General features: G+C 39.4%; 1 protein-coding gene across 3 annotated transcripts in view; it reads right to left on the reverse strand.

The window, feature by feature from the left end:
• The window catches only part of prkg2.L (protein kinase cGMP-dependent 2 L homeolog), a 59,036-nt gene that overhangs the window by 30,960 nt on the left and 5,075 nt on the right, over positions 1-23,001 (reverse strand). For all 3 annotated transcript variants that reach the window (NM_001092130.1, XM_018245105.2, XM_018245102.2), the window contains 5 exon segments: positions 9,453-9,516; positions 10,526-10,631; positions 11,289-11,402; positions 13,420-13,586; positions 20,754-21,293. In NM_001092130.1, the coding sequence (NP_001085599.1) occupies positions 9,453-9,516; positions 10,526-10,631; positions 11,289-11,402; positions 13,420-13,586; positions 20,754-21,280 (978 nt within the window). In that variant the 5' untranslated portion in view covers positions 21,281-21,293.

A 23,001-nucleotide genomic window follows, 5' to 3' on the forward strand; every position in this document is an offset into this window, starting at 1 on the left:
TGTCCTCAGCGGCAATATAGCGTTCCACCATTTCCACCAGGTGATCGGCTGTCTGGGGATCTGCATGACTCACCCATCTCTTCAAGGATGGCGGAAGAGCTCTCAGAAAGTGGTCCACAGTGACCCTTTCCACGATTTGAGGAGCTGACAGGGATTCTGGCTGCAGCCACTTTTTCACAAGATGAATTCAGTCAGACCTCTCCTGCTGGTATGACCACTTGTGCACCCGTTGAGCTCGAATGGCTGAGGTGACACCCTTGCGGTGGAGTATCTCCGTTTTTAACCTGTCATAGTCTTTGGCATCGGCTATGGTCAAATCAAAGTATGCCTTTTGGGAATCCCCAGTCAGAAAAGGCGCTACCAGACCTGCCCACTGGGACTTGGGCCAAAACTCCCTCTCGGCAGTCCTTTCAAAAGTATGCAGATATGCCTCAACATCATCATGTGGCGTCATCTTTTGCAGAAAACGACTGGCCTTAATGGAGCTATCTGTGCAAGGGGCCCCACTTGACACATTGCACCTCAGTGCAGCCATCTGCTGTACCACATCCGTCAAGAGTTGTCGATCAGCCTCACCCGCCTTTGCTAATGCTGCCAGTTGGGCTGCAAGCAAACGATTAGTCTCTTGCTGGGTGGCCATACTCTCACTCTGGATGGCATTGGTCTCTTGCTGACTAGCATTGACTTTGGCCAGCTGCAACACAAGTTCCTCCATGTTGTTGAACTACAACTCCCACAGTCTGCAGCAGATAGCACTGGCCTTTTACCAATGGCTGTCCTATTATGCTCACTGTCTCTCTCTGTTGCCCGCATCCGAAACACCATTTGTGGGGAATAGCTCAAAGCAGCCGGTAGGGCTCAGGTAAAACAGTTCTTTTTTTTTTTTATAAGTTTTTTATTTAAAGTTTTAAACATAACTCAGTTAAAGAGCAATAAAGAGACAGAAAAGGGAGAAAGTTGAGAGAGAGGGGGGGAGGGGAGGTAAGGCATAAAATGACATATCCATTAAATTAGTGTATAGGCAGTTAACCAGCTTGCACATTCAACCAGGTACCCCAGATCGCTTCAAATTTCGCGGGGCATCCTCTCGAGAGATAGGTCAGTTTCTGATTCGAGAGAGAGTCATTTATCAGTTTTTTTCCAATATTGTATCGTGGGAGGGTTGAGCGATTTCCAGTGCATTAATATGGCTTTCTTGGCATAATACAGAAGCTGTAACATAATCTAGCGTAGGGGTGTAGCTGCAAATCCCCCATTATCCCCAACAGACAGGTTTCTGGCGAACGAATACTGGGTAGTGCAAGCTTTTCATTCAAGTATTGGAGTACTGCACTCCAAAAACTCTGAATTATTGGACAGGACCAGAACACATGAAACATCGTACCAGGTTCCACTCTGCACTTAGGGCACAGATCCGACACAGTACCATATATTTTAGCCAGGCGGTAGGGGGTTAAGTAAACTCTATTTAAAAATTTAATTTGTATAAGCCTGTCCCTCATGGATATTGATAGCGCTGTTACAAGCTGTAGTGCATCCTTCCATTTTTCATCATTCAGGTCAGGGATATCTGCTTTGCCCTTAACTCTCTCAAGGGGAGAGGGACCAGCGTAGATAGTATCGTATATAACCAGGATAGGGGTTTTGTTAGGTCTAACCTGTGCAAGTAGGTCTCAAGGGTCGATACCTTTAAATCCACAGGCTTTAGTGGGAATTGCACGTTGAAAGCATGGCGTAATTGCAAATAACGAAACAACATATCCGGGTGGGGGTGGAATTCCTGTTGGATTGTGGCAAACCTTTTACAGTCACCCCCAGTAACGATATCACCAAGAGTTTTAATCCCAATCTGTGCCCACCTGGCGATGTCTGGGAGTGAGCGAAAATGAGGGTGGTGATTATTGCCCCATAACGGGGTATGGGGGGACCAGGCTGTAGAGGTTCCTCGAACCAGTTCTTGAGATTTCTGAAATGCTTTCACCACTGTGTGCATAGGGGTAGTGGTCACGTGATATGGGGAGACACCTCGGTAAGGGAGTTTGGCAAGGGCCTCAAAAGAGCCTATTACCGCTGCTTCTAACACCACCGCTGCGTTGCTTCTATCAGGGACAATCCACCAGTGGGCATAAACCAACTGGGCCGCAAGGAAGTAGAGTTTAAGATTAGGTAATGCTAGGCCTCCTCCAGAAGCCGGCGCCTGTAGCACCCTAAAGTTTAATCGGGGATGTTCTCCTGCCCATAAGAAATTTCTAATTATTTTGTCTATTCTGGTAAACCAATGGGCCCGAGGGGTTATGGGAGAGTTGTGGAGAGTATATAGAAATTTGGGTAAATAGATCATTTTAAACATATTAATTTTGCCTGGTAAAGAAAGAGGTAGGTCTTGCCATACAGCAACTTTGTTAGTCAGGGTCTGCACTACTGGATCTAAATTAAGTTGTTCATACCTATTAAGGTCTTTATGGATCACTATACCCAGGTATTTAAATGAGTGCACAACTTTGAGTTGTAGTAAGGTGTCCGGTGAACCCTGGGGAAGGGGATCTATGGGGAACACCACCGACTTAGTGCGATTTATTTTCAGACCGGAGTATTGTCCAAACTCAGAAATAGTTGCCAGGAGATTTTCAAGGGCTGCACCCGAGTTGGCCAGATAGACAAGCATATCGTCAGCGTATAGCGAGATTTTTTCAATCAGGTTTCCTATACAAAGGCCCTGTATATCCTCATTCGCCCGTATTCTAATGGCCAGGGGTTCTATAGCCAGGGCAAAAAGCAAATGCGAGAGAGGACACCCCTGGCGGGTGCCCCTTCCCAGATATATGCTGTCGGATATTTGTCCATTGACCAATACCTTGGCCCTCGGGTGCGCATACAGAATCTGAATCAACTTCTGAAGTTTAGGACCCAGCTTATACCGAGTTAATACCTCCCATAAGTATGGCCACTGGACAGTGTCAAAGGCCTTCGCTGTATCGAGGGACACTACAATTCTATTCCCCATATTATCATGCTGGATCGCTAGATTAGTAAAGAGTCGTCTCACATTGATATCCGTGGCCTTAGAGGGCATGAAGCCCGTCTGGTCCGGATGTATTAAATCAGGTGCTATCAATTTAAGTCTGCTGGCTATGATTTTGGCAAAAATCTTAATGTCACAGTTAAGGAGGGAGATAGGCCTATATGAATCACACCTATCAGGGGGTTTGCCTTCCTTGTGTATTAGAGTAATAAAGGCATCATAGCATGAGTCCGGCAATACCCCCGTCCTAATGGTTCCATTGAAGAGAGCTAGGAGTTTGGGGGCCAGAAAGTCTACATACTTCTTATACCATTCTATCGGAATCCCATCTGGACCAGGTGTTTTCCCCATAGGAAACCCATTAATTGCCTCTTTAATTTCATCTAAGGTAATATCTTGGTCTAATTGTGTGGCTAGATCTGGAGAGATCTCTGGGAAGTCTATTGTAGTTAGGAACTCCTTAAGCCTATCAGACGAGGTATCGGGAGGTGATTGGTAAGTGGATTGAAAATACGTCTCAAATTGTTGCGTCATTAGGGTCGGGTCTGTAACTAGAGCATTTCCATCAGTAATGGCCTGTATTATGGTCTTAGGCACATCTCCCCTGGCCAGTAGCGCCAGCAGCTTCCCATTTTTGTCGCCCTTGTCATACCAGGCAGCTGCTCTATAAAGCTCCCGTTGCGAGTATTTGTCAACTAGTAGTAAGTCCAGATCCCTCTGAGCTGATTGCATAGCCTGTTTAGTTTCATCCGATTCTTTTTGCGTCAGCTCTGATTCTGCTTTAGTTAGAGTGTCTTGAGCCAGAGAGAGAGCCTGGTCTCCCTCCCTACGCGCTAATTTAATAAGGGAGATATATGCACCTCTTATATAGGCCTTACCGGCGTCCCACACTATATGTTCTGCTGCAGTGTCTTGGTTTATTTCCCAATATTGTGTCAGCAGAGGGAGGAGACGTTCGTGAACCTGTGGGTTAGCTATCCATTTGGGGGGTAATCTCCATTTATCCCTTCTAACCTGATTGGTGCCACCAGACACAATAATAGGGGGGCATGATCAGAACACATCCTTGTCAAGTATTCTACAGAGTCAACATATGGTAATATTTCAGTTGTACCTAGACATACATCGATACAAGACATTGCCGCACAGGCCACCGAGTAACACGAATACTGTTGAAGCTGGGGGTGCCTCCATCTCCAGACATCTATCAGGCCAGTAGCTTCTACCCAGCGGGCAAAAGTTTTAGTGTCATGGGCGGAGGGGTGAAGCCTATCTAGAGCCGGATCAGGGACCAAGTTAAAGTCACCTGCCCATAACATACGATGGTTGCCCATCGCAGCTACTTTTTGTAGGATTTCATTTAGTATTTGAATATCTGCGGGAGGAGGTAAGTATACATTAACAATGATATAAGTGGTACCGGCAATTTGGGCTTTCAAAATTAAATATCTGCCACCTCTATCCGAGGTTAGTGCGTGAAAATGATAATTTAATGACTTCCTAATTAGGATAGCAACTCCCCTGGAGTATGTTGAGAAGTCCGCATGGTATGCCACCGAAACCCAGTTCCGTTTCAGAGCACGTACTCTCTGGCCTAGATGTGTCTCCTGGAGTAAGATAATATCCGCCCCAGATTTTCTGGCCGTATCTAAAACCACTGCCCTTTTGACTTTATCATTAATCCCACGCACATTCCAGGATAGTAGTTTAAAACTTTGGGGAGCCATAGTCATTTTTAGGGTAAACTATGTTCCACTGGGGCCCGGGTGGCTCTAAGGGTCCGAGGTCACCCAGCAAGAGAGTGACGTTTGCAGGTGATATTGGAGTATACTTCGAGTTTCGTGGGATACCTATAGCTGTCAACAGCAATGTCTCGCACCACCAGCAATATTTGTTAGTCCTTAAACCTCCCCTCACAGAGGTAAGCAAAGCAAATGAAGAAGGAAAAGAGAAAAAAGACAGACAAAAAGCATACCCATTAACATCATACCCCCCACCCGGTATCCTCCTCCCAACCTGGAGATACATTTTCCCTTAATTCGAACAATCCCAACAGGGGAGTGGGTAGCACTTGGCAGTAACTCTCAAAACAAAAATATACGTTGGTACAGGGGTAGAGTCCGAGTCTCCGTGGTACCTAAAATAGCATATGTATGTGGGGAGATCCTAAGTTCCATCACTGCAGCAGGATCCGACTGAGGTAGCCAAGCATATCAGGCACTAGTGCAGTACGGGCAATAAGCACATCACACAGGAATACTAAGACAGTGTAAATCCCAGTGTATAACCGTCCCCCTGCTGCACACTGGCCATATCATGGGATAATTTTTCAGTGGATAGGTTATGACATGCTCTAGCGTAGTATCAGCACAGAACCAGTAAGGAGAGAGTGGGCTCCTATCTTGAGTAGTCCATAGATAGGGTATCAAGAGTGGCTCTGAAAGCTCAAAAGCACATGCATGAACAGTCTGTAGCAACCAAGCCACAATTATGGCTTACACAGTTCCAGCCATGTTCCACTCCGAGGTGGAAAAGGTATATCCATATTTCACTGAGCAGTGTGGGTACATGTGGAGCGATGCCCTCTCCCTATCACCCGTGAATGGAGTCTACTACATACGGCTCAGGCAATAATACGAGGCTATATCAGTCAGAAAGGTATAAACAAGAACGATCTCACCTGCTGCAGCATCTGCTTCCAGCTACATTTTAGTTGGGACGGCGAGGGCTGGCTCTAGGGGACGGAGCACCTCTCGCATCAAGCCAGTCACTTGCATCTTGAGCTGAGGTGAAAAAGTTGGCTCTGTCTCCGGCTTGAACCCTCAATTTGGCTGGGTAGAGCATGCCATATTTCAAATTGGCTTCCCGCAGGCGACGCTTGACTGCCATAAAGGTGCCTCTTTGTCTTTGAAGCTCTGCAGAAAAATCTGGGTAGATGGATACCTTTTTCCCTTCCACCATAATATCTGGGCTTTGTCTGGCTGCCTGAAGTATGGCGTCCCGATCTCTGAAGTTCAGCAGACGAACCAAGAAGGGCCTGGGAGGTGCTCCTGGCGGGGGACTCCTACCTGGCACCCGATGGGCTCTTTCGACCGCATAGAAGGGTGAGAAGGCAGCTGTGGGGATGAAGTCTCTCAGCCATTTTTCTGCAAAGGTCACTGGGTCATTTCCCTCTGCTCTTTCTGGGAGCCCCAAAATTCGTACATTATTTCGCCGCTGCCTATTTTCATAGTCGTCCAGCTTGTCCGTGCAGGCTTTAAGTTGAGTTTCCATGCGCGTTATTGCTGCAGGAATTGGAGCGCAGGTGTCCTCAAGGGCTGAGATTCTGTTTTCTGTCGCACACACTCTCTCCCGCATATTCTGTAGGTCAGCCCGAAGTAGCGAAAGATAGTTTTTGACCTCCTCCAACTTAGTGGACAGTGAGGTCCTGCAATCTGTAATTGCGTCCAACAGCAGTTGTGTCGCTGCTTCAGGTTGCGATGATGAGGAGCTCGCAGCCTCTGGTTGAGGCTCCTTCGGCTGAGAGCCATTTTGAGAGGGCTGCCTGGCAAATTGCTCAAGTTTAGATGCCGCATCAGACTTGGGTTTTTGTGTTTTGCTGCCTCCCATCATGGGAAGAGTAGTGTCGTTATAGCAGGAACTGTACTTGTTGCTAGAGTAGGGTCTCCAAAGTAGTGGTAAAATGCGGTACACGGAGCTCAAGTCTGGGTTCTCTACATTAGATCAGTGCCCATGTGTGACCATTCCATAAGGCAGGATGATGGCAGGAGTACTGTAGGGCCTTGAAGTAGACCTGGCTAAGGAAGTGACTGTAGAGGTCAAATGGGTACTCCACTACAGGGCGCAGGGCTGCCGTTACAATATAGCCGTGTGGCGTGTAGATGGAAGGGAGCGTTGCAGAAGCTCTGTCTGTGCACGGTATGGGGCCCACCCTTCTCCTCGTGGGTACCACCTAATAAGGCTGCCTCCTTTGCTGACAGGGACCTTCTTGAGGGCGGCACACAAGGTGGTCCCCCCTGAGTTTGTTCCTCTTAGGGCCTCAGGCAATAACAGTATTCCCGTATTGTAGGGAGTGGCAGGAAACCCCACAGTCTCAGGCCCTGGAAGTCTACAGAGGAGTGAGCATTAGCATGCCTTAGGGACGGTGAGATGGGGCGCCCCCAGGGTCAGTTTGGCACTCACCCTTTCAATACGCCACCGCGTGTGCCCCCCTGTGTTAGTTTCAGTAGCAGTCGGCGGGGTGGAATTCCCGGTCCGGACGCGCCCAGGGCAGAGCTGTATTGGAGTCCGCGGCTCTAAGCCGCACGTCAGTTCGCAGCCTAGGAGCTGCTGGGCCGGTGGATGTGAGTCCGGATGGAAGCGGCCGACGATCCGGATCTCCATGTACCTTGTATCCTGCAGGTCAGCTATATTTTATGGCTGATATTGGCCGGAATTAGTAGGGACCCTGGGAGCGCTTAAGAGACGCGTCCACGCTGCTTGCCGGCTAGCCACGCCCCCAGGTAAAACAGTTCTTACAGAGGAGACAGGAGGCTTAGGTTTGCAACAAAAGTGAAACAGACTCCTGCCTGGGGTTTTATTGTTCAAACCGGACAACTTAAACAGGCACAATTTCCATGCTAAACAGTCAAATAATAATGAAAACCTCACTGGTTTGCAGTGTTACTGTCCATAGGAAAGTTCCTTGCGGTGGTAACAAACATTTGCTATTTTGAGTTGCAGTCAAACACACAGTTTGTTCACAAAACACTTCACAGCGTGTGTTCAGAGGTTCTCTCTGACTCCCAGTACAACACACTACCACTCCCCGCCAGGCTCTCTTAAACAGCCCCACCTGCGGACTAATTGGGCAGCATACTAAACTATCCTTGCTCCAGGGTCCTAACCTGTCTTACCCTGGAGATTTAAAGGAGCCAATACCTCAGGCTGGGTGCTATATACCTCCCATCATATACAGGCAGTCTATTGGGACATAGCTCTTTGTCACAATATATATATATATATATATATATATATATATATATATATACATACATACATACATATGCAAAGGAGATTTTACTAAACAGGGAATGGTTTCTCTGTTTAAAGGATTTTGCTGTCTGGCCATGGAAGCTATAGTGTTCGGGAAGGAACAGGCAATCCATTTTAATGGGGGTCCAGTTTGCATGTTGGAACTCACTTTCACAGGAAGGCTGTCCTGTGGAAAAGTATTTAATCATACTTGAGTGTTAGGAAGCTCTCTCACAGCAGGACACAGAACAGGAAGGTTATCTGTCTGTGTTAAGAACTCCCAGAGGGGCTGGGGGTGCTGCCTGCCACTGCAAGGTGCAGAGGGAGTCGTGACCAGGTGATTGAGTCTAAAGTGATTGATGACTTTATGCTCCTGATCCTCTGCTTGCCTGCCTACCATAGATATATATATATATATATACACACAGATAGTAAAAAATAAAAAAAATCATGCCATTAATAAAAATTCACAAATTGTTATATACATTGAAGCATTTAGATTCCAGAGCCAGTATTGATTTCCCATGCTCTCATTACGTCTGTTCTTCAAACATTCTATTAGAAACACATTTTTCCATTTTAGAGAAAATTGCTTGTGCTCTTCAGTGAAATTCTGCTGAATTATTAATTCATAACATCTGTGTCAGTGTTACGTTACATGGTTGGCCCTCTGGAGAGATCAGATCCAAGAAGACCTGTTCAAAATGATTTCGGGATCAAAACCTTGAGAAATGGAAGAGCAAACACTGTATCATCCTGGCATGGAATTAATTAACGTCACCAGGGAATTTTGATGAAAAGCGCATTGATAAATTGGTGGTGTAATTTATACCTAAGTGCAAAGTTCTCTTTGACTACTTCTCAATGGCAGATTGCCTTTCTTCTACCTAAATTATATAATGAACTCAATACTGACATAAAGTCAACACCTCTGAAACTGTTTTTGCTAAATCCTCCAAAAAGAAAATGTGTGATCCCTTAACACCCATCTGAAGTGGGTAACTTCCATATTATGTTTCTTTCCCAAGATAATAACCAGGATTATTTAAAATACACCTAGAGCCCTTTTAATGAATTCTGCTGTTTTGCTTTAATGTTTTGGAAATATCTCATTTTGTCTAGGCTTCACTGCTTATTTTCAAGTTGAATCCATGCTTGTTTTTTCAATTCATGAACTTTTTTTCCAGGAAAAAAAGCTCACCGCATGGAAACCTTATTAGTTAAATAAAAACCCAATCACAAATGTAAAAAAACAATGCGCCCAAACCCAACCCATCAACTAATAATACAATGACCCCATAAAGTACTCAGACTTAGTACTTCTTGTTGGGTTAAAAAATAAAGTAAACAATAAAATCAAATCAAACTATGAATGCGTGTATGATATTTAATTATATATATCAGGACAAGTTCTCACCAGTTCCAAGCAATCTGCGATCTTCATTAGCTTATGATCAGGCAGTTTCTTCAACAAGGACACACTTTTATACAAAAAAAAAAAGAAACTACTGGTCATTGTTCCCTGGTTATTATCATTAACAAATATGTGGTGGCAACACCTGTCAAATAAATATTTTGCCATATCAAATAAAAATGGCAATAGCATTTCTCATGATAATAAATAGAAGGATTTAAATCCAGTTCGAGATACATTTAGAAATAGACATGTGTCCTTTAAGGCATTTTTAATTATATAAATCCCGGAATAATATTCAATGTTGAAAATAAATATTTATTTTTTCCAAGTGTTATTAACCTAGATGTAGTTTAAATAATAGATATATATTTTTCAGAATGGCTGGCATTGTTTGACTTTAATTGAACTTGATGAACCATCCATTTTAATAGGCAAACTGCTTTAAAAAGTGATTATGTTTAAATCAAAATTACATTTTTCCAAGACACAACTGCCTTATCCTCTAGTGAGGACAGAGAACAGATAAATTGATATATACTATCAAGTCAATTTGGCAAGGTATGTTTTCTAGTAAATTGCATTGTTCAGGGAGATACCTCCACTGAGTGTATCTCATATAAGGTATGAGAGAGTTGTTTCTGTTATGCCTGAAGTATTCCATTATTGGCCCCTTTTAACCTTTTTGCAACTACATTGGATTATCTGGCTGCAAGATGGTAAGTAACACCTACACACAATCTTACATTAGACAAATAAAAATACATGTTAATATGAAGGTTTAGGGACACTAACCACTTTTTGTTTAATTGGTATTTAAAAGCTGAAAGTGCATCATAATTACATTTATATAATTAAAATATATACTGGGGAAAACATTGTCTATTGAAGGTCAAATTAACTTTAATTAATTTTGCAAGAAAAATAACATTTTTAAGAAAGTCACATTACAAAAATTGTTTGTTCAGTCTATGTAATGCTAGTTATTCACCCAGCACTTGTTAAATAATGTAAAATTAAACACATACAGTATGTGCTGTTGTTTAACACTGCAACATTGCAATACTGTTGTTTACCTCTTAAGAAAACGTAGGTATTCTTCATGTTTACTTTGGGCTGTCTTTCTCATTATATTCTGAAACACTTCACGGTCTAGAGCCCATGTTCTGACATTGGTGATTGCTTCCAAGGTAAAAAAAAAATTGTTAAACTGTTACCTTATTGGTTGCTATTGGTATCTCTGTAAGGCTACAGATGTATTGTTATTCCTACTTTTTATTACTCATCTTTTTATTCAGGCCCTCTTCTTTTCACATTCCAGTCTCTTATTCCGATTAGTGCATGGTTGCTAGGGTAATTTGGACCATTGCAACCAGATTGCTGAAATTGCTGAAACTGGAGAGCTGCTGAATAAAAAGCTAAAACCACAAAAATAAAAACCAATTGCAAATTGTCTCAGAATATTACTCTCTACATCATACTTAAAAATGTATTAAAAGTTAAACAATCCTTTTAATGCTTTCATTAATTTAAAAATAATTAAACTTTTATTAAAGTAATAACATTGTAACTCTATACAGGTATTCATTTTCCAAAACTCTTTATCCGAATTAAGGAAAAGCCATCTCCCATAGACATTTTATCCAAATAATCCAATTTTTTGAAAATGATTTCCTTTTTTCTCTGTAATAGAAAATTTCTGTATAACAGGTCCCACAACTGTATAGACCAACTATTTACTATACTAAACAACTAGCATAAGAAGAGCAAAAGTATCTGCTGATTGATTATTTTTACCTAATGATTATAATGATAATGATAAATGAACTGTTCACTTACCTTTAACAGAGGCTGTTCTTGTGCAGTTGTACAATATTGCAAGTTCCCCAAACGTTGTCCACACTGGGATGGATGTCAGAAGTTTGCTGTCCTGAAAAACTTCTGCTTTTCCATCTGAAAACAACAAAGAATACTTGCTTTAAAACCAGGCTAACCCTTTATTCAAAAAGTAATTTTAACACACTGTGAGTGTATGGGGCCCATTAATTAAACCTTGATTTTTTCTAGCCGGGGTTTTTAGATTTTTTAGAGATTTATCATACCCCAAAGCTGCTAAAAAACCAAATTCGGAAACCTGTCTAGGTCATGTAGAAGTCAATAGTAGATGTCCCTGAAGTTGTTTCTTAACATCGTGATCTGCGCTGGATAACCTGGAAAAGTTGGGGTTTTCATCGGATAATCCAAAAAATTAGTTTTAGCAGTGAAAATTCAATAAAAGCAAGTTTTTGGAGCGTCAATCGTATGATACGAATTGATCCTCGATTTTTTTGTGATGATAAGAATTTGTTAAATCATAAGTGTACCAGCCTTGCAAGCCAGATCACTACCCCAATTAAATTATAGAAAGTATCTGAGGAACAGGAACCACCGCGAGGATCAGAGGACCGGAAGCACCACTGAAGCTCGTGGGGACTAAGAGCTGTCCTAAAGCTGGCCATACGATCGGACTTTCCCATCTCCCGACTAGCCACTAACCATTCCGATCAAATAAAGTACAAAAGAACAGATCAGCCGATGTTCTGCCCCTGACAGCAATCATACGAAAGTTATGGCTGACCAAAGCTAGTGACAGTCTCCGTGTGAAAATCGTACGATCGGCAATACATGCAGAGATATTACCCGCAGCCGACAGAAATCTTTTAACCTGTCCGATCGACTGATCTCCGCTGTACAAAAAATGTCGGGACTCAGATCTTTGCGTCTATGGCCAGCTTTAGGTCCTTGCAAACACGCCGCTTTGTAAATGTCACTGCTCTCTGTGTGTTGGCGAGGTTCCGATGGTACTTCACTATAAGTTCTTCTTGCTTTGCAAGCATAGCAGCAGTATACAATAACAGCTCGAAAGCAAAGATGCAGTGTGAGTAGATCAGTTTTTGCCTACTATTGATGCTTAAAAGGTTAATGCATCGAATGTATTTTCACTCCTAGGGACTGAGGAATATATACATTTTTCAGACAGCGCATCAATCCTTATTATCCTTATTATTAACAACTTATATATTTTTTTCCAAACCGTGGACAAGTGGGTCCACATACTTTAACGCTGCTGCTGCTTTAGAATTATTTGACTAAGTATGGAGCTTTTTTTCTGAATAACTGATCGCACTGCGTGGAGTTCACTTATATTATATTGACTTTCTTCAGTATATGGAATTTTAATGTGTTCAGATTTGCACTAAGGCCATGGTCATGGTTTTATTTTACTTATGGGCTCACTTATGAGTCAGCAGTCAGACTGTCAGTTTGCAATTTATTTTAATCAAATCATTTTTATGGCAAGTTCACTTGTAATGTGTGGTTCATACTTTCTGAGAGAGTTCATGAAACTTTTACTGCAGGAGGTTAATACGCACCCTTGTATAACCATCTTGCTTACTTTATATTTTTTGAAAAAACTGTTTCCTAAAAATATACTATACCAACATATTTAATTTTGAATATATTTCTCCTCTTTATTTGCAATCCAACAAATATGTCCTATGGGGACTTTCACTCCTGTACTCTGTGGCATACTGAAAAAGAGTATAAACTGTGTTTGAAATAACCAGCTAAATGTTTGCTGAGGTTGTTTAGTTCATATTTAACACAAGGGTATTTGTAAACTGCTAGCTCATATGAGTACTTTGACATAAAGTGTGGTTTCTCTGAGCTCTAATAATAACTCTGGTATAAATGCATTTTATTTTTATAGACAGTGCTCTATTATTTAGCAATGGAACCTGTTTTGTCAACACATTATTGCTCAAGTATAGTACTTACAGGAGTAAGAACCACCTTGGCTGCATTGCCTGCTTTAATTATATTTATGATTAAACACTGCAATTGTGAAATGTTTCTATTGATTGATTGATTGATTGATTGATTGATTGACAGAAGCCATTGACAAATGGCAAAAACACTCTGTGCATACCTGCTAATACAAAGATCTGGCTTCCTGGTTCTCCTTGTCTGATAATAAATTCACCTTGAAGATATATTCTTTCATACATGCATTCTACCATGTCTTGAATTTGGTGGTTATCCATTCTCTTCGTAAACTGGTTCTTGTTCAGAGCATCTGATATAAGAATCTTCTCACTTAGTATGCAAATAGAAATAAATGCTCTGTTAATGCTTGACAAACAATGGAATCATTTTGTTGAATGAGGTTGGCCACTCGTCCTCAATAAAAATAGAGATCTCTGCCAGTTATATTGATACTGACACTGTCCGGTGTGAGTACAAATGTTTAGTTTTAAGAAAATAGATTACTGCCAGCAAGGTTTTCACAGTAATACTGTGATATTGTGTACTATGTACGGTTGTGAACCTGTTCGCCAGGTGTTAGAAAGGAAATCCCTATGTTTGAATAGGGAAATCTCTGACTGAATTTAAGGTTAGGCATCCATTGGTAGAATTCTAATCTAACATACTGTAGTATTGTAAACATATATGTAAGGAGTTTAAGATGGGAAAATTAAGGTTATCAAAGGACTGCTGTGGTTAATTAGAACACCAAGGGGCAGATTTATCAAACTGTAACCCTAGAGCTCAAAACATTCACTGACTTTCTATTAATTTCTATGGGATTTATAGATGGGTGAATGGGTGAAAGCTAGAATTCCCTATTTAATAACTACGCTTCCCATAGGAATGAACAGAAAGTGGGTGAATTTTTCTGTGGTAAACTCTAATCTAGCATTTTAGCAAATGCATTTTAGTAAATGCATAGCATTTGTAATTTCTCGATAATAAGTTTTATAAGTCAGAATCAGGAGTTTGAATCTGACTATAAAGGAAGGCAGGTGCAGGTATATTGTGCTAATAAAAGTGGAAAAAAAATAAAGTATATGTGTAATCTTGGGAAATGATTAATTAGTGAACTAGTATGTTAAACGTTTACTTAGGGGCACATTTACTAAGCTTGAGTGAAGGATTCAAATGAAAAAAACTTTGAATTTTTGGGTACTTCGACCATCGAATAGGCTACTACGACCTTCGACTCGAACGATTCGAACTAAAAATCGTTTGACTATTCGACCATTCGATAGTCGAAGTACTGTCTCTTTAAAAAAAACTTCGACTACATACTTCGGCAGTTTAAACCTACCGAGGTACAATGTTAGCCTATGGGGACCTTCCCCATCACTTTTCTAAGCTTTTTTTGATCGAAGAAAAATCCTTCGATCAATCGATTAAAATCCTTTGAATCGTTGAATTCAATCATTCAATTGTAGCATTTGCGATAAATCCTTCCAATTCGATATTCGAATTCGAAGGATTTTACTTTGAGGGTCGAATTCGAGGGTTTATTAACCCTCGATATTCGACCCTTAGTAAATGTGCCCCTTAGTGATTAAGCACTATACTGGTATGGGATCCATTATCCGGAAACCCGTTAGCCAGAAATTTACGAATTACGGGAAGGCCATCTCCCATAGACTGCATTTTATTCACATAATCCAAATTTTTATAAAGGATTACCTTTTTCGCTGTGATACTAAAACAATACTTTGTACTTGATTCCAACTAAGATATAATTAATACTTACTGGAGGCAAAACAAGCCTAATTGGTTGATTTAATGTTTAAATTATTTTCTAGTAGACTTAAGGTATGAAGATCCAAATTACGGAAAGATTTGTTATCTACAAAACCCCAGGTCCTGAGCATTCTGAATAACAGGTCCCATACCTGTATTTTGTAAAATTAAGCCAGCAACATTTTTGAGGAAACAGGTATGGAAAGTGAAAGCAATTGCACAATAAATGTGGCTGAAAGCCATTTTAACTGGTTATGTAAAACACATATTATAAATATTAAGCAACATATACATCTTACCACTGTATGTGTTCACTTGCCAGCCCTATCATGCACAATGACATGAATCAACAGAGCTGCCCATGTGTAGAAGTTAAATGGAACTTAGAAGGCTAAACATTTTAAAAATGATATGTAACTGAAAAAAAGCTTATGTGATTATAGATAAAGCAGCAGAAGTTAAGCAAAAATACATTTGTTAAGGGGGTCATTTAGTAATAATCACTTTTTTTTTTTTGCCACAAATCTCAAAAAATTTGCTTTCATTTTTTTAAAAAAAACTTTAAAACCTTGTCAGGCAAAAGTTGTTTAAGCCCTATAGAAGTCAATTGGAGCTGCACTGATCCTATTGGACCATTCTAAACCAATTCAGACATTTAGAGCTTTTCGTATTTTTATCCTGCTAAGAATTATTCAGATTTTTAATAATTCTGATGACATTCGTAATTTTAGAGTTTGTGAGTTTAAAAAACCTCTAAAGCCGCTAAAATTTGGCGTTTGATAAATAGGCTCCCACATGTCTAGGAAAAGGGGAGTGGGTTTAGTTCTTCTTGAAAGTTTTTCAAAAACAAAAAGGAATTAGAATGAACACTCATTCTGTAGTGAAAATAACCTATAAGAGGTTTAGCAGCGAAAACATTTTTTTAATTTTCTGTTTATGTAAAAAGTTTAAACTTATGAGTTTTAGAACCAATCCATAAAACATCAGAGCAACATGTATACAATGCAAGCATTTCGAGTTTTCACAATTCAATTGTTTCAATTGTTTCATGTAAGAAATCTTTGTCATTTACTGGACATACATGTTAATTTATATACCGTATATACTCGAGTATAAGCCGACCCGAGTATAAGCCGAGGTACCTAATTTTACCTACGAAAACTGGAAAAACTTATTGACTCGAGTATAAGCCTAGACACAACTACAGCCCTGTCTCCCAGCAGCGCACATTCCGCCAAAGCGACCCCCCCAGCGATCAACCGGACTTCTTTGCAAAGTTGATGGTGACAGAGAATTGCCAAACGGACTACTGTGTGCATTGTCCCACTGTCCCACTACCATGTGCAGAGGGTGCTGTGTGATATGGCCATCACTGTTAATCTTTCGTATAACCAACAGAGGGTGCTGTGTGATATTGCAGTCACTGTTAATCTTTCATATAACCAACAGAGGGCGCTGTGTGATATTGTAGTCACTGTTAATCTTTCATATAACCAACAGAGGGCGCACTGTTATTCTTTCATATAACCAACAGATAGCGCTGTGTGATATTGCAGTCACTGTTATTCTTTCATATAACCAACAGAGGGTGCTGTGTGATATTGCAGTCACTGTTATTCTTTCATATAACCAACAGATGTCGCTGTGTGATATTGCAGTCACTGTTATTCTTTCATATAACCAACAGATGTCGCTGTGTGATATTGCAGTCACTGTTATTCTTTCATATAACCAACAGAGGGTGCACTGTTATTCTTTCATATAACAGATTCCCCCGAATCCAAATTGGGTATGCATGTCTGTCTCCTCCAAAGTTCAAATCCATAAAGCTTTCCTAAATGTAGCGATTTTGGTGACATTTTTGAAAATCACCTCAAAGCTTTCACTTTGCAACATCTTATCTCCCACATATCATTCGAGTAACCCTCCTTGCCAGACAGACACTCTCCCTTACCTTTCATCACACTGACTTTCTACTCCAAAATACCAAGCCACAAAGCTTTCCTAAACTGCAAAGCCACGCTAAAGGCAATTGTTTTTATAACGTTTCTGAAACTTGCCTAAAATATTGCAATTTACATTTATCTCACCCAACTTCTTACATACAATAGTAAACCACCCTAAATATGAACGCCAAGGTTGTAATGAACAGTTTGATTCCAAATATGCATAGATATACCAAAGTGGGTGGCATGTTCAGACCCCAAAGGAAAATAGTGCATAGGCATTTTCTCAGCTGCCAATTAGCCTTCTGTGAACAAAGCCCCTGACTGCATATTAGGTGCTGCAAGACCCCCTAACAGTACAAAGACTCCCCAAAAACCATATATTTTTGGAAAGTACACATTCTAATGAATCCAAAATGGGTAATTATTAATAGTAATTACTATTCCAAACTATGAAAAAATGTAATGAACAAAAATGCAAGCATAAAACTACAATAAAATTAGGAAAATCAAATACAATTAGGCAAATCAATATGTGATCCGACAGTGTGGTTAGAGGCTTGATCTAATAGTAACGCTGTGAAATCAACAGTTTTTATGGGGAAAACTAAAGGCAAAATTATAAAATGAACTAAAAAAAAGTTTAAAAAAGTATAAGGGTTTTATTTACTATACCACAAATTTATCTTGTCTGGCTTTTTGGGGCACAAACTCAAAAAAAACCCTCTAATTTTTCAAGATTTATTATACCCCGATGCTGCAAAAAGGCACAATGCAAAAATCCATCATCTCATACATGTCGTGGTCATATATGTCAATGGGAGATGTCCCTATCCCATTTGGAAGTTATCATGGTTTGCAGTGTGTTTAGCCCAATAATCCAATATTTTTGGGGTTTTCAGGCATACAACCCGGAAAAATCTAGCAATTCGGGAAAAAAGTCAGAAAAATATGATTCGGATTTTTGCTAGATTTTATCAGGTTTTTTTCTGATACAATTTATTTTTATTTTATTAATAAATAAGGCATAATCGGGGATGGGAGTTTAGTCGAGCTGTATTATTTAAATTATAAATATTATTATATTATTATATCTGATAAACTTGGGTTTTAGTAAATAGCCCCCTAAGTGTGTGCTTGGTTATGCATCGTGTACAGCTCTAAAAAGTGTGTAAATGTGTGTATATGTGTATGAGTGTGTGAATATGTGAAAAAACAGGCAAGAGTGTGCAAAATAGAAAAAAGCCAACTTTTGTAAAATATGTAGTGTATGGGGAATATTTATCAAGGGTCGGATTTTGAATTGAAAAAACTTCGAAATTCAAAAAGACCAACTGAAATTAAGTCAAAGTTTTTTTTTGGTTGAATAGGTCCGTTTTCGATTGAATAGGTCTGTATTTGGCCGAATTCTAATCGAAGGAATATCGCAATCGATCAAATGCGATATTCGAATAAAAAAACGTTGATTTTTCAAAGTACACCAATTGACTCCAAATGGGTTCTAGGAGGTCCCCCATAGGCTAAAACAGCTATTCGGCAGGTTTTAGATGGCGAATGGTCAAAGGTGCATTTTTAAAGAGACAGTACATGATAAATTTAGATTTCTGAAATTTCTAAATTTTCTAATCAAATTTGCACTATTCCCAAGTCGAACTACACACAAAATAGCTCGAAATTCGAATTTTTTTTATTCTAAAGTTCACCTCGACCTTTGATATATCTGCCCCTATGTGTGTTAATGCATGCATGTGTGTGTAAATGTGTAAAGAAAGGGCACTTACGGTGTGCCCTATGTTCAGGCAGTGTTGAGGGTCGCATGAAGTGATTGGCAGGGCGCTGGACTGCTGGAAGATGTATCCTGCATTGGTTGCTACAGAGCTGTGTGCGGTAAAAGTCGGATCCTGTGACAATCACGTCACAGGACCAGCGTGGCAGTCACCTCGGCTTATTGCCTAGGGGGTTGTGACCCTGACTAAGTGGCAAAAATGCAGAGGGACAAGCTCTAACGTATCTAATACATTCCTGGAGTTCTTGACAGGCAAAATGTTAAAGTATTGTCAGACAGTGGACTATCATTCCTTCACAAGCATTGCCTTGACAATGATGGGAATCTCTGTATCAAAAATGTCTATACACAGTTTATTCAAATAAAACACATTACAGGGGGTTATTTATCAAAGCTCGAGTTTGTGAGCTTAGTGATGTTTTTTTTGTACCTTAAATAAAATCACAACTCAAATGTTTTCTAATTCATGAAAAAACTCAAATGGAAAAAATTCTAATCAGTGAATTTGGGGTGAAAATGAATTCAAGCTATTTGCAGCTTCAGGATATAATAAATAATGAGTTTTTTTATAAACTTGAAAAATTGTAGTTTTTTCTTTAAAACACATTTTTGGGGAAAACAAAACTCAACCTTTGATAAATCTGCCCCTTAATGTGTAGGCTGATGACTGTGTACCAAACCCTACCTATGTGCCTGAACACTATTTTTAAAACCCAAAATATTTGTACCATGTATCTCTCATATCTTTCCTGTGTCCTATGGCTCTCCCACTTTCTCCATACCAGTTAGGTAATGAATCAGACTATAAAGGATTATTAGCTCATTTCAACAAGAAATATCTTATAAATAACTTTTTCAATTCCAGATTTCTTTATACTTCAACAGAAAGTCACTGAAAAGTTATTTACCATTATGTGGGGAACTAAACCCCCCTGTACAAAAAAAAGTCCCCTTTAACTACCTGGCATTGCTCCCACCTTCCCTCTCCCTCCCCGCACTGTATTAGTCCAAAATAAAAACCCTTAAAAAAATCTGACCCTAAAATGCAGAGCAGCGCAGTGGAGCTCCAGAACGCCATCTTCCACCACTTCATATTCTTTAGACCTTAATAAATAAATACTCACCCACATTCTATTCATTCCTATTGGATTTTAGAACCGTATTTGTCAAACACACATTTTCATAAATCTGCCCCTTAGGGGGCTATTTACTCAATCTTAGATTTATCTCATATTTTTATTAAACCAAGCTTGACCAAACTCCCATTCACAATTTTGTCTTATTTATCAATAAAATAATTTGAAAAAGTCGGAATGGGAAAAAAATTGCTAAAATTGAGCGAAAACCCAAATTGTATGAATTTATCAGATTTGAAGCCTGAATTGCTAAATTTTTTCAGATAAAAATGGAGTATTCAAGTTTTTCACCCAGACTACACTGATATGAGTTTTTTCAGAAATCAGAAACCATTTGAGTTGTGAGTTCATTCAAGGTAAAAAAAACAAACACACACACACAAACCTCTAAAACTCAACCTTTTATAAACAAACCCCCTCAATGTTGAACAACCAGTTTTTGGGAGTTTTGGATTTTTTTCTCCACTACTTGTTTATTGAAGTTTGGGGATTTTGTATACTACCCTTCTCTCTAATTAGGCACACAATTAACTACAGATGTAAAAATGAGCAATTAACACTCAAACGTTTGTGATATTTGATAGGATTTCATATGCAGGAGCAATACATTTTACAAGTTATGTATTAATTCTGCAATTATTTCTGTTTAGCCAACACACGAATCCCTTAACTCATTACAAATCTATCATTAGGGAGGGAAATGCTGTATGCTGGTCACCTACCTTTATTTCACAAATATTAGTATATGTGAATTTCATCTGCTCAAAAATACTTTTTTGATAAAAGGTAAAAAATAATGTCTGTTTAGTTTGGAAGTCAAAAGAATATAACAGTATTTTATTACAATGCAACTTACCTTGTATTTTTCCTAACACATGCTTTTTCTAATGAGAATCTTTGATGATCACCTCCATCATATCTGCTGGTAGGTTCAGCAGAAACTCCTTCCTTTGCCCCTTTTCTCTTGCTGCTGTTGCTAAACAGACCAGAAATGGTCTTAAGTGGGGAACCCTGCAATGATTTAGGTGGTAAAGCATGAAGGATTTTTGTTGGACAGGTTTGCACATCTAGGGATGAGAAGTTACTACCCTGAATTTTTACAACATCTTGCAATTTGTTAAGTTGGACACATTTGTTTCGAAGTTCTTCTGCCATCTCTTCAATCACTTTATTCTGCTTATTTATTTGTTCCTGCAGCTCTTGGAATATTTGTTCTTTGTTCTTCAGCTTTTCATCTTTTTTCTTAAGTTCTCTCTCTAGTTCCCACACTTTGTTCTTTACAGTGTCTGCATTACGGAGCTTGTTGCAGGAGTTGATGGAGAAGTTCACCAGCTGTCCATCTGGCTGCTTTGGTGGTTTAGATTTCATGGATCCATTTCCCATTTCCCCTGTTGATCTATAGGAAAACCACAAATGCCATTTTAATCAGTTTTCCCTAGCCATTAGTTTGACAGCAATCTGTTCATGGAGCATCTTTTTTACCATTAAAAGTGACACATTGATTTTTTTTAACTACTTTTGAGGCAAGCATAGATATTTGAGCCTTAGAATCAACCTTTGTTCAAACTGATGTACATGTGTCACTTATTTGATCTGTAGATAGTTAGATATTTTTACATAGATAAATAACAAATATTAAAGAATATATCCAAATATTTTACATGTAACTCTGTAACATATTGGAAAAAAATGGTGCAATATCATCTCTTTGCACAAAATAGTGGATAATAATGGAAAATGACCTTTTAGATAATAAACTTGGCTGTAGCAAGCAATGCCAGTCAACAGAATCAAGGGCAAATAAGGTCTTGAGCTGTATCAAAAGGGTCATTTATTCACAGGAGGGGGTTATTCTTCCACTGTATAGAGCAATGGTAAGGCCACAGTTACAGTTTTGGTCTCCAGTGCTCAAACAGGACATTATTGAATTAGAGAGGGTACAGAGAAGGGAACTAAGCTGGTAAAAGGTATGGAAAATCTTAGCAATGAGGAAAGATCGGCCAAATTGGGGTTGTTGACGCTGGAGAAGTGGTGCTTAAGGGGTGATATGATAACTATGTATAAATATATAAGGGGATCATATAATAATCTCACTAATGCTTTATTTACCAGTAGGTCTTTCCAGCTGACGCAAGCTAACCCATTCCGATTAGAAGAAAAGAGGTTCCGTCTAAATATTCGGAAGGGGTTTTTAACAGTGAGAGCAGTGAAGATGTGGAATTCTCTCCCTGAATCATTACATAGCTTTAAGAATGGGTTAGATGGCTTTTAAACAAGAGAGGGAATACAGGGTTATGGAAGATAGCTCATAGTACAAGTTGATCCAGGGACTGGTCCGATTGCCATTTTGGAGTCACAAAGGAATTTTTTCCCCCTCTGAGGCAAAGTTTGTGTCTTCCTCTGGATCAATTATCAGTTAGGTAGGTTAAAATAGAGTTTAAAGATTGAACTTGATGGACGTGTCTTTTTTTAACCTAACTTACTATGTCACTATATTACTATTTTACTATGTTCCCAATATTTTTATGGACCAATATACAAGAAATTTTAATAATAAACTTTTTAATAAATATATTTTCAATTTATAGCGCTATAGTTCCCAAATATATATATTGATGAATATATTATTTTAAAGTTACTTGTACACAAAAAAATGCAATTGAAACCAGTTTCCATCTTTTTTTGCCAGACTATAGAAAATGGTATTAGAATACAAAGCTTTGCAGGAACTGGGGTCTTGGCTGGAGGCAAACTGACTGTACAATGTTTTGATGATATGAATATACAAGGTAGAGAGAAGGAAATGACAAATAGAAACTACTTACAATTGCAATTACTCTTACAAAAATCTTCTAATTTCATTGTGCAAATACAGACAATGTATACTGTATACTTTATAGGGACAGCCCCTTTAAATGATAGATCCATTACGTTTACAATAAACAAGATGGATATGAAATACATTTTTAATGCTGTATGATTTTTTCACAGACTATCACGGACAATAGGCCTTCCTTACAATTGTACATACTTACCTGAAGTTTTGTCATGTAGAATTAATTAAGGTGCAATCAGTGCTGGAATTGGGGCGGGATGCGGCGGAA

The sequence above is a fragment of the Xenopus laevis genome, chromosome 1L (assembly GCF_017654675.1).
Source record: "Xenopus laevis strain J_2021 chromosome 1L, Xenopus_laevis_v10.1, whole genome shotgun sequence".
In the NCBI taxonomy this organism is placed as follows: domain Eukaryota; kingdom Metazoa; phylum Chordata; class Amphibia; order Anura; family Pipidae; genus Xenopus; species Xenopus laevis.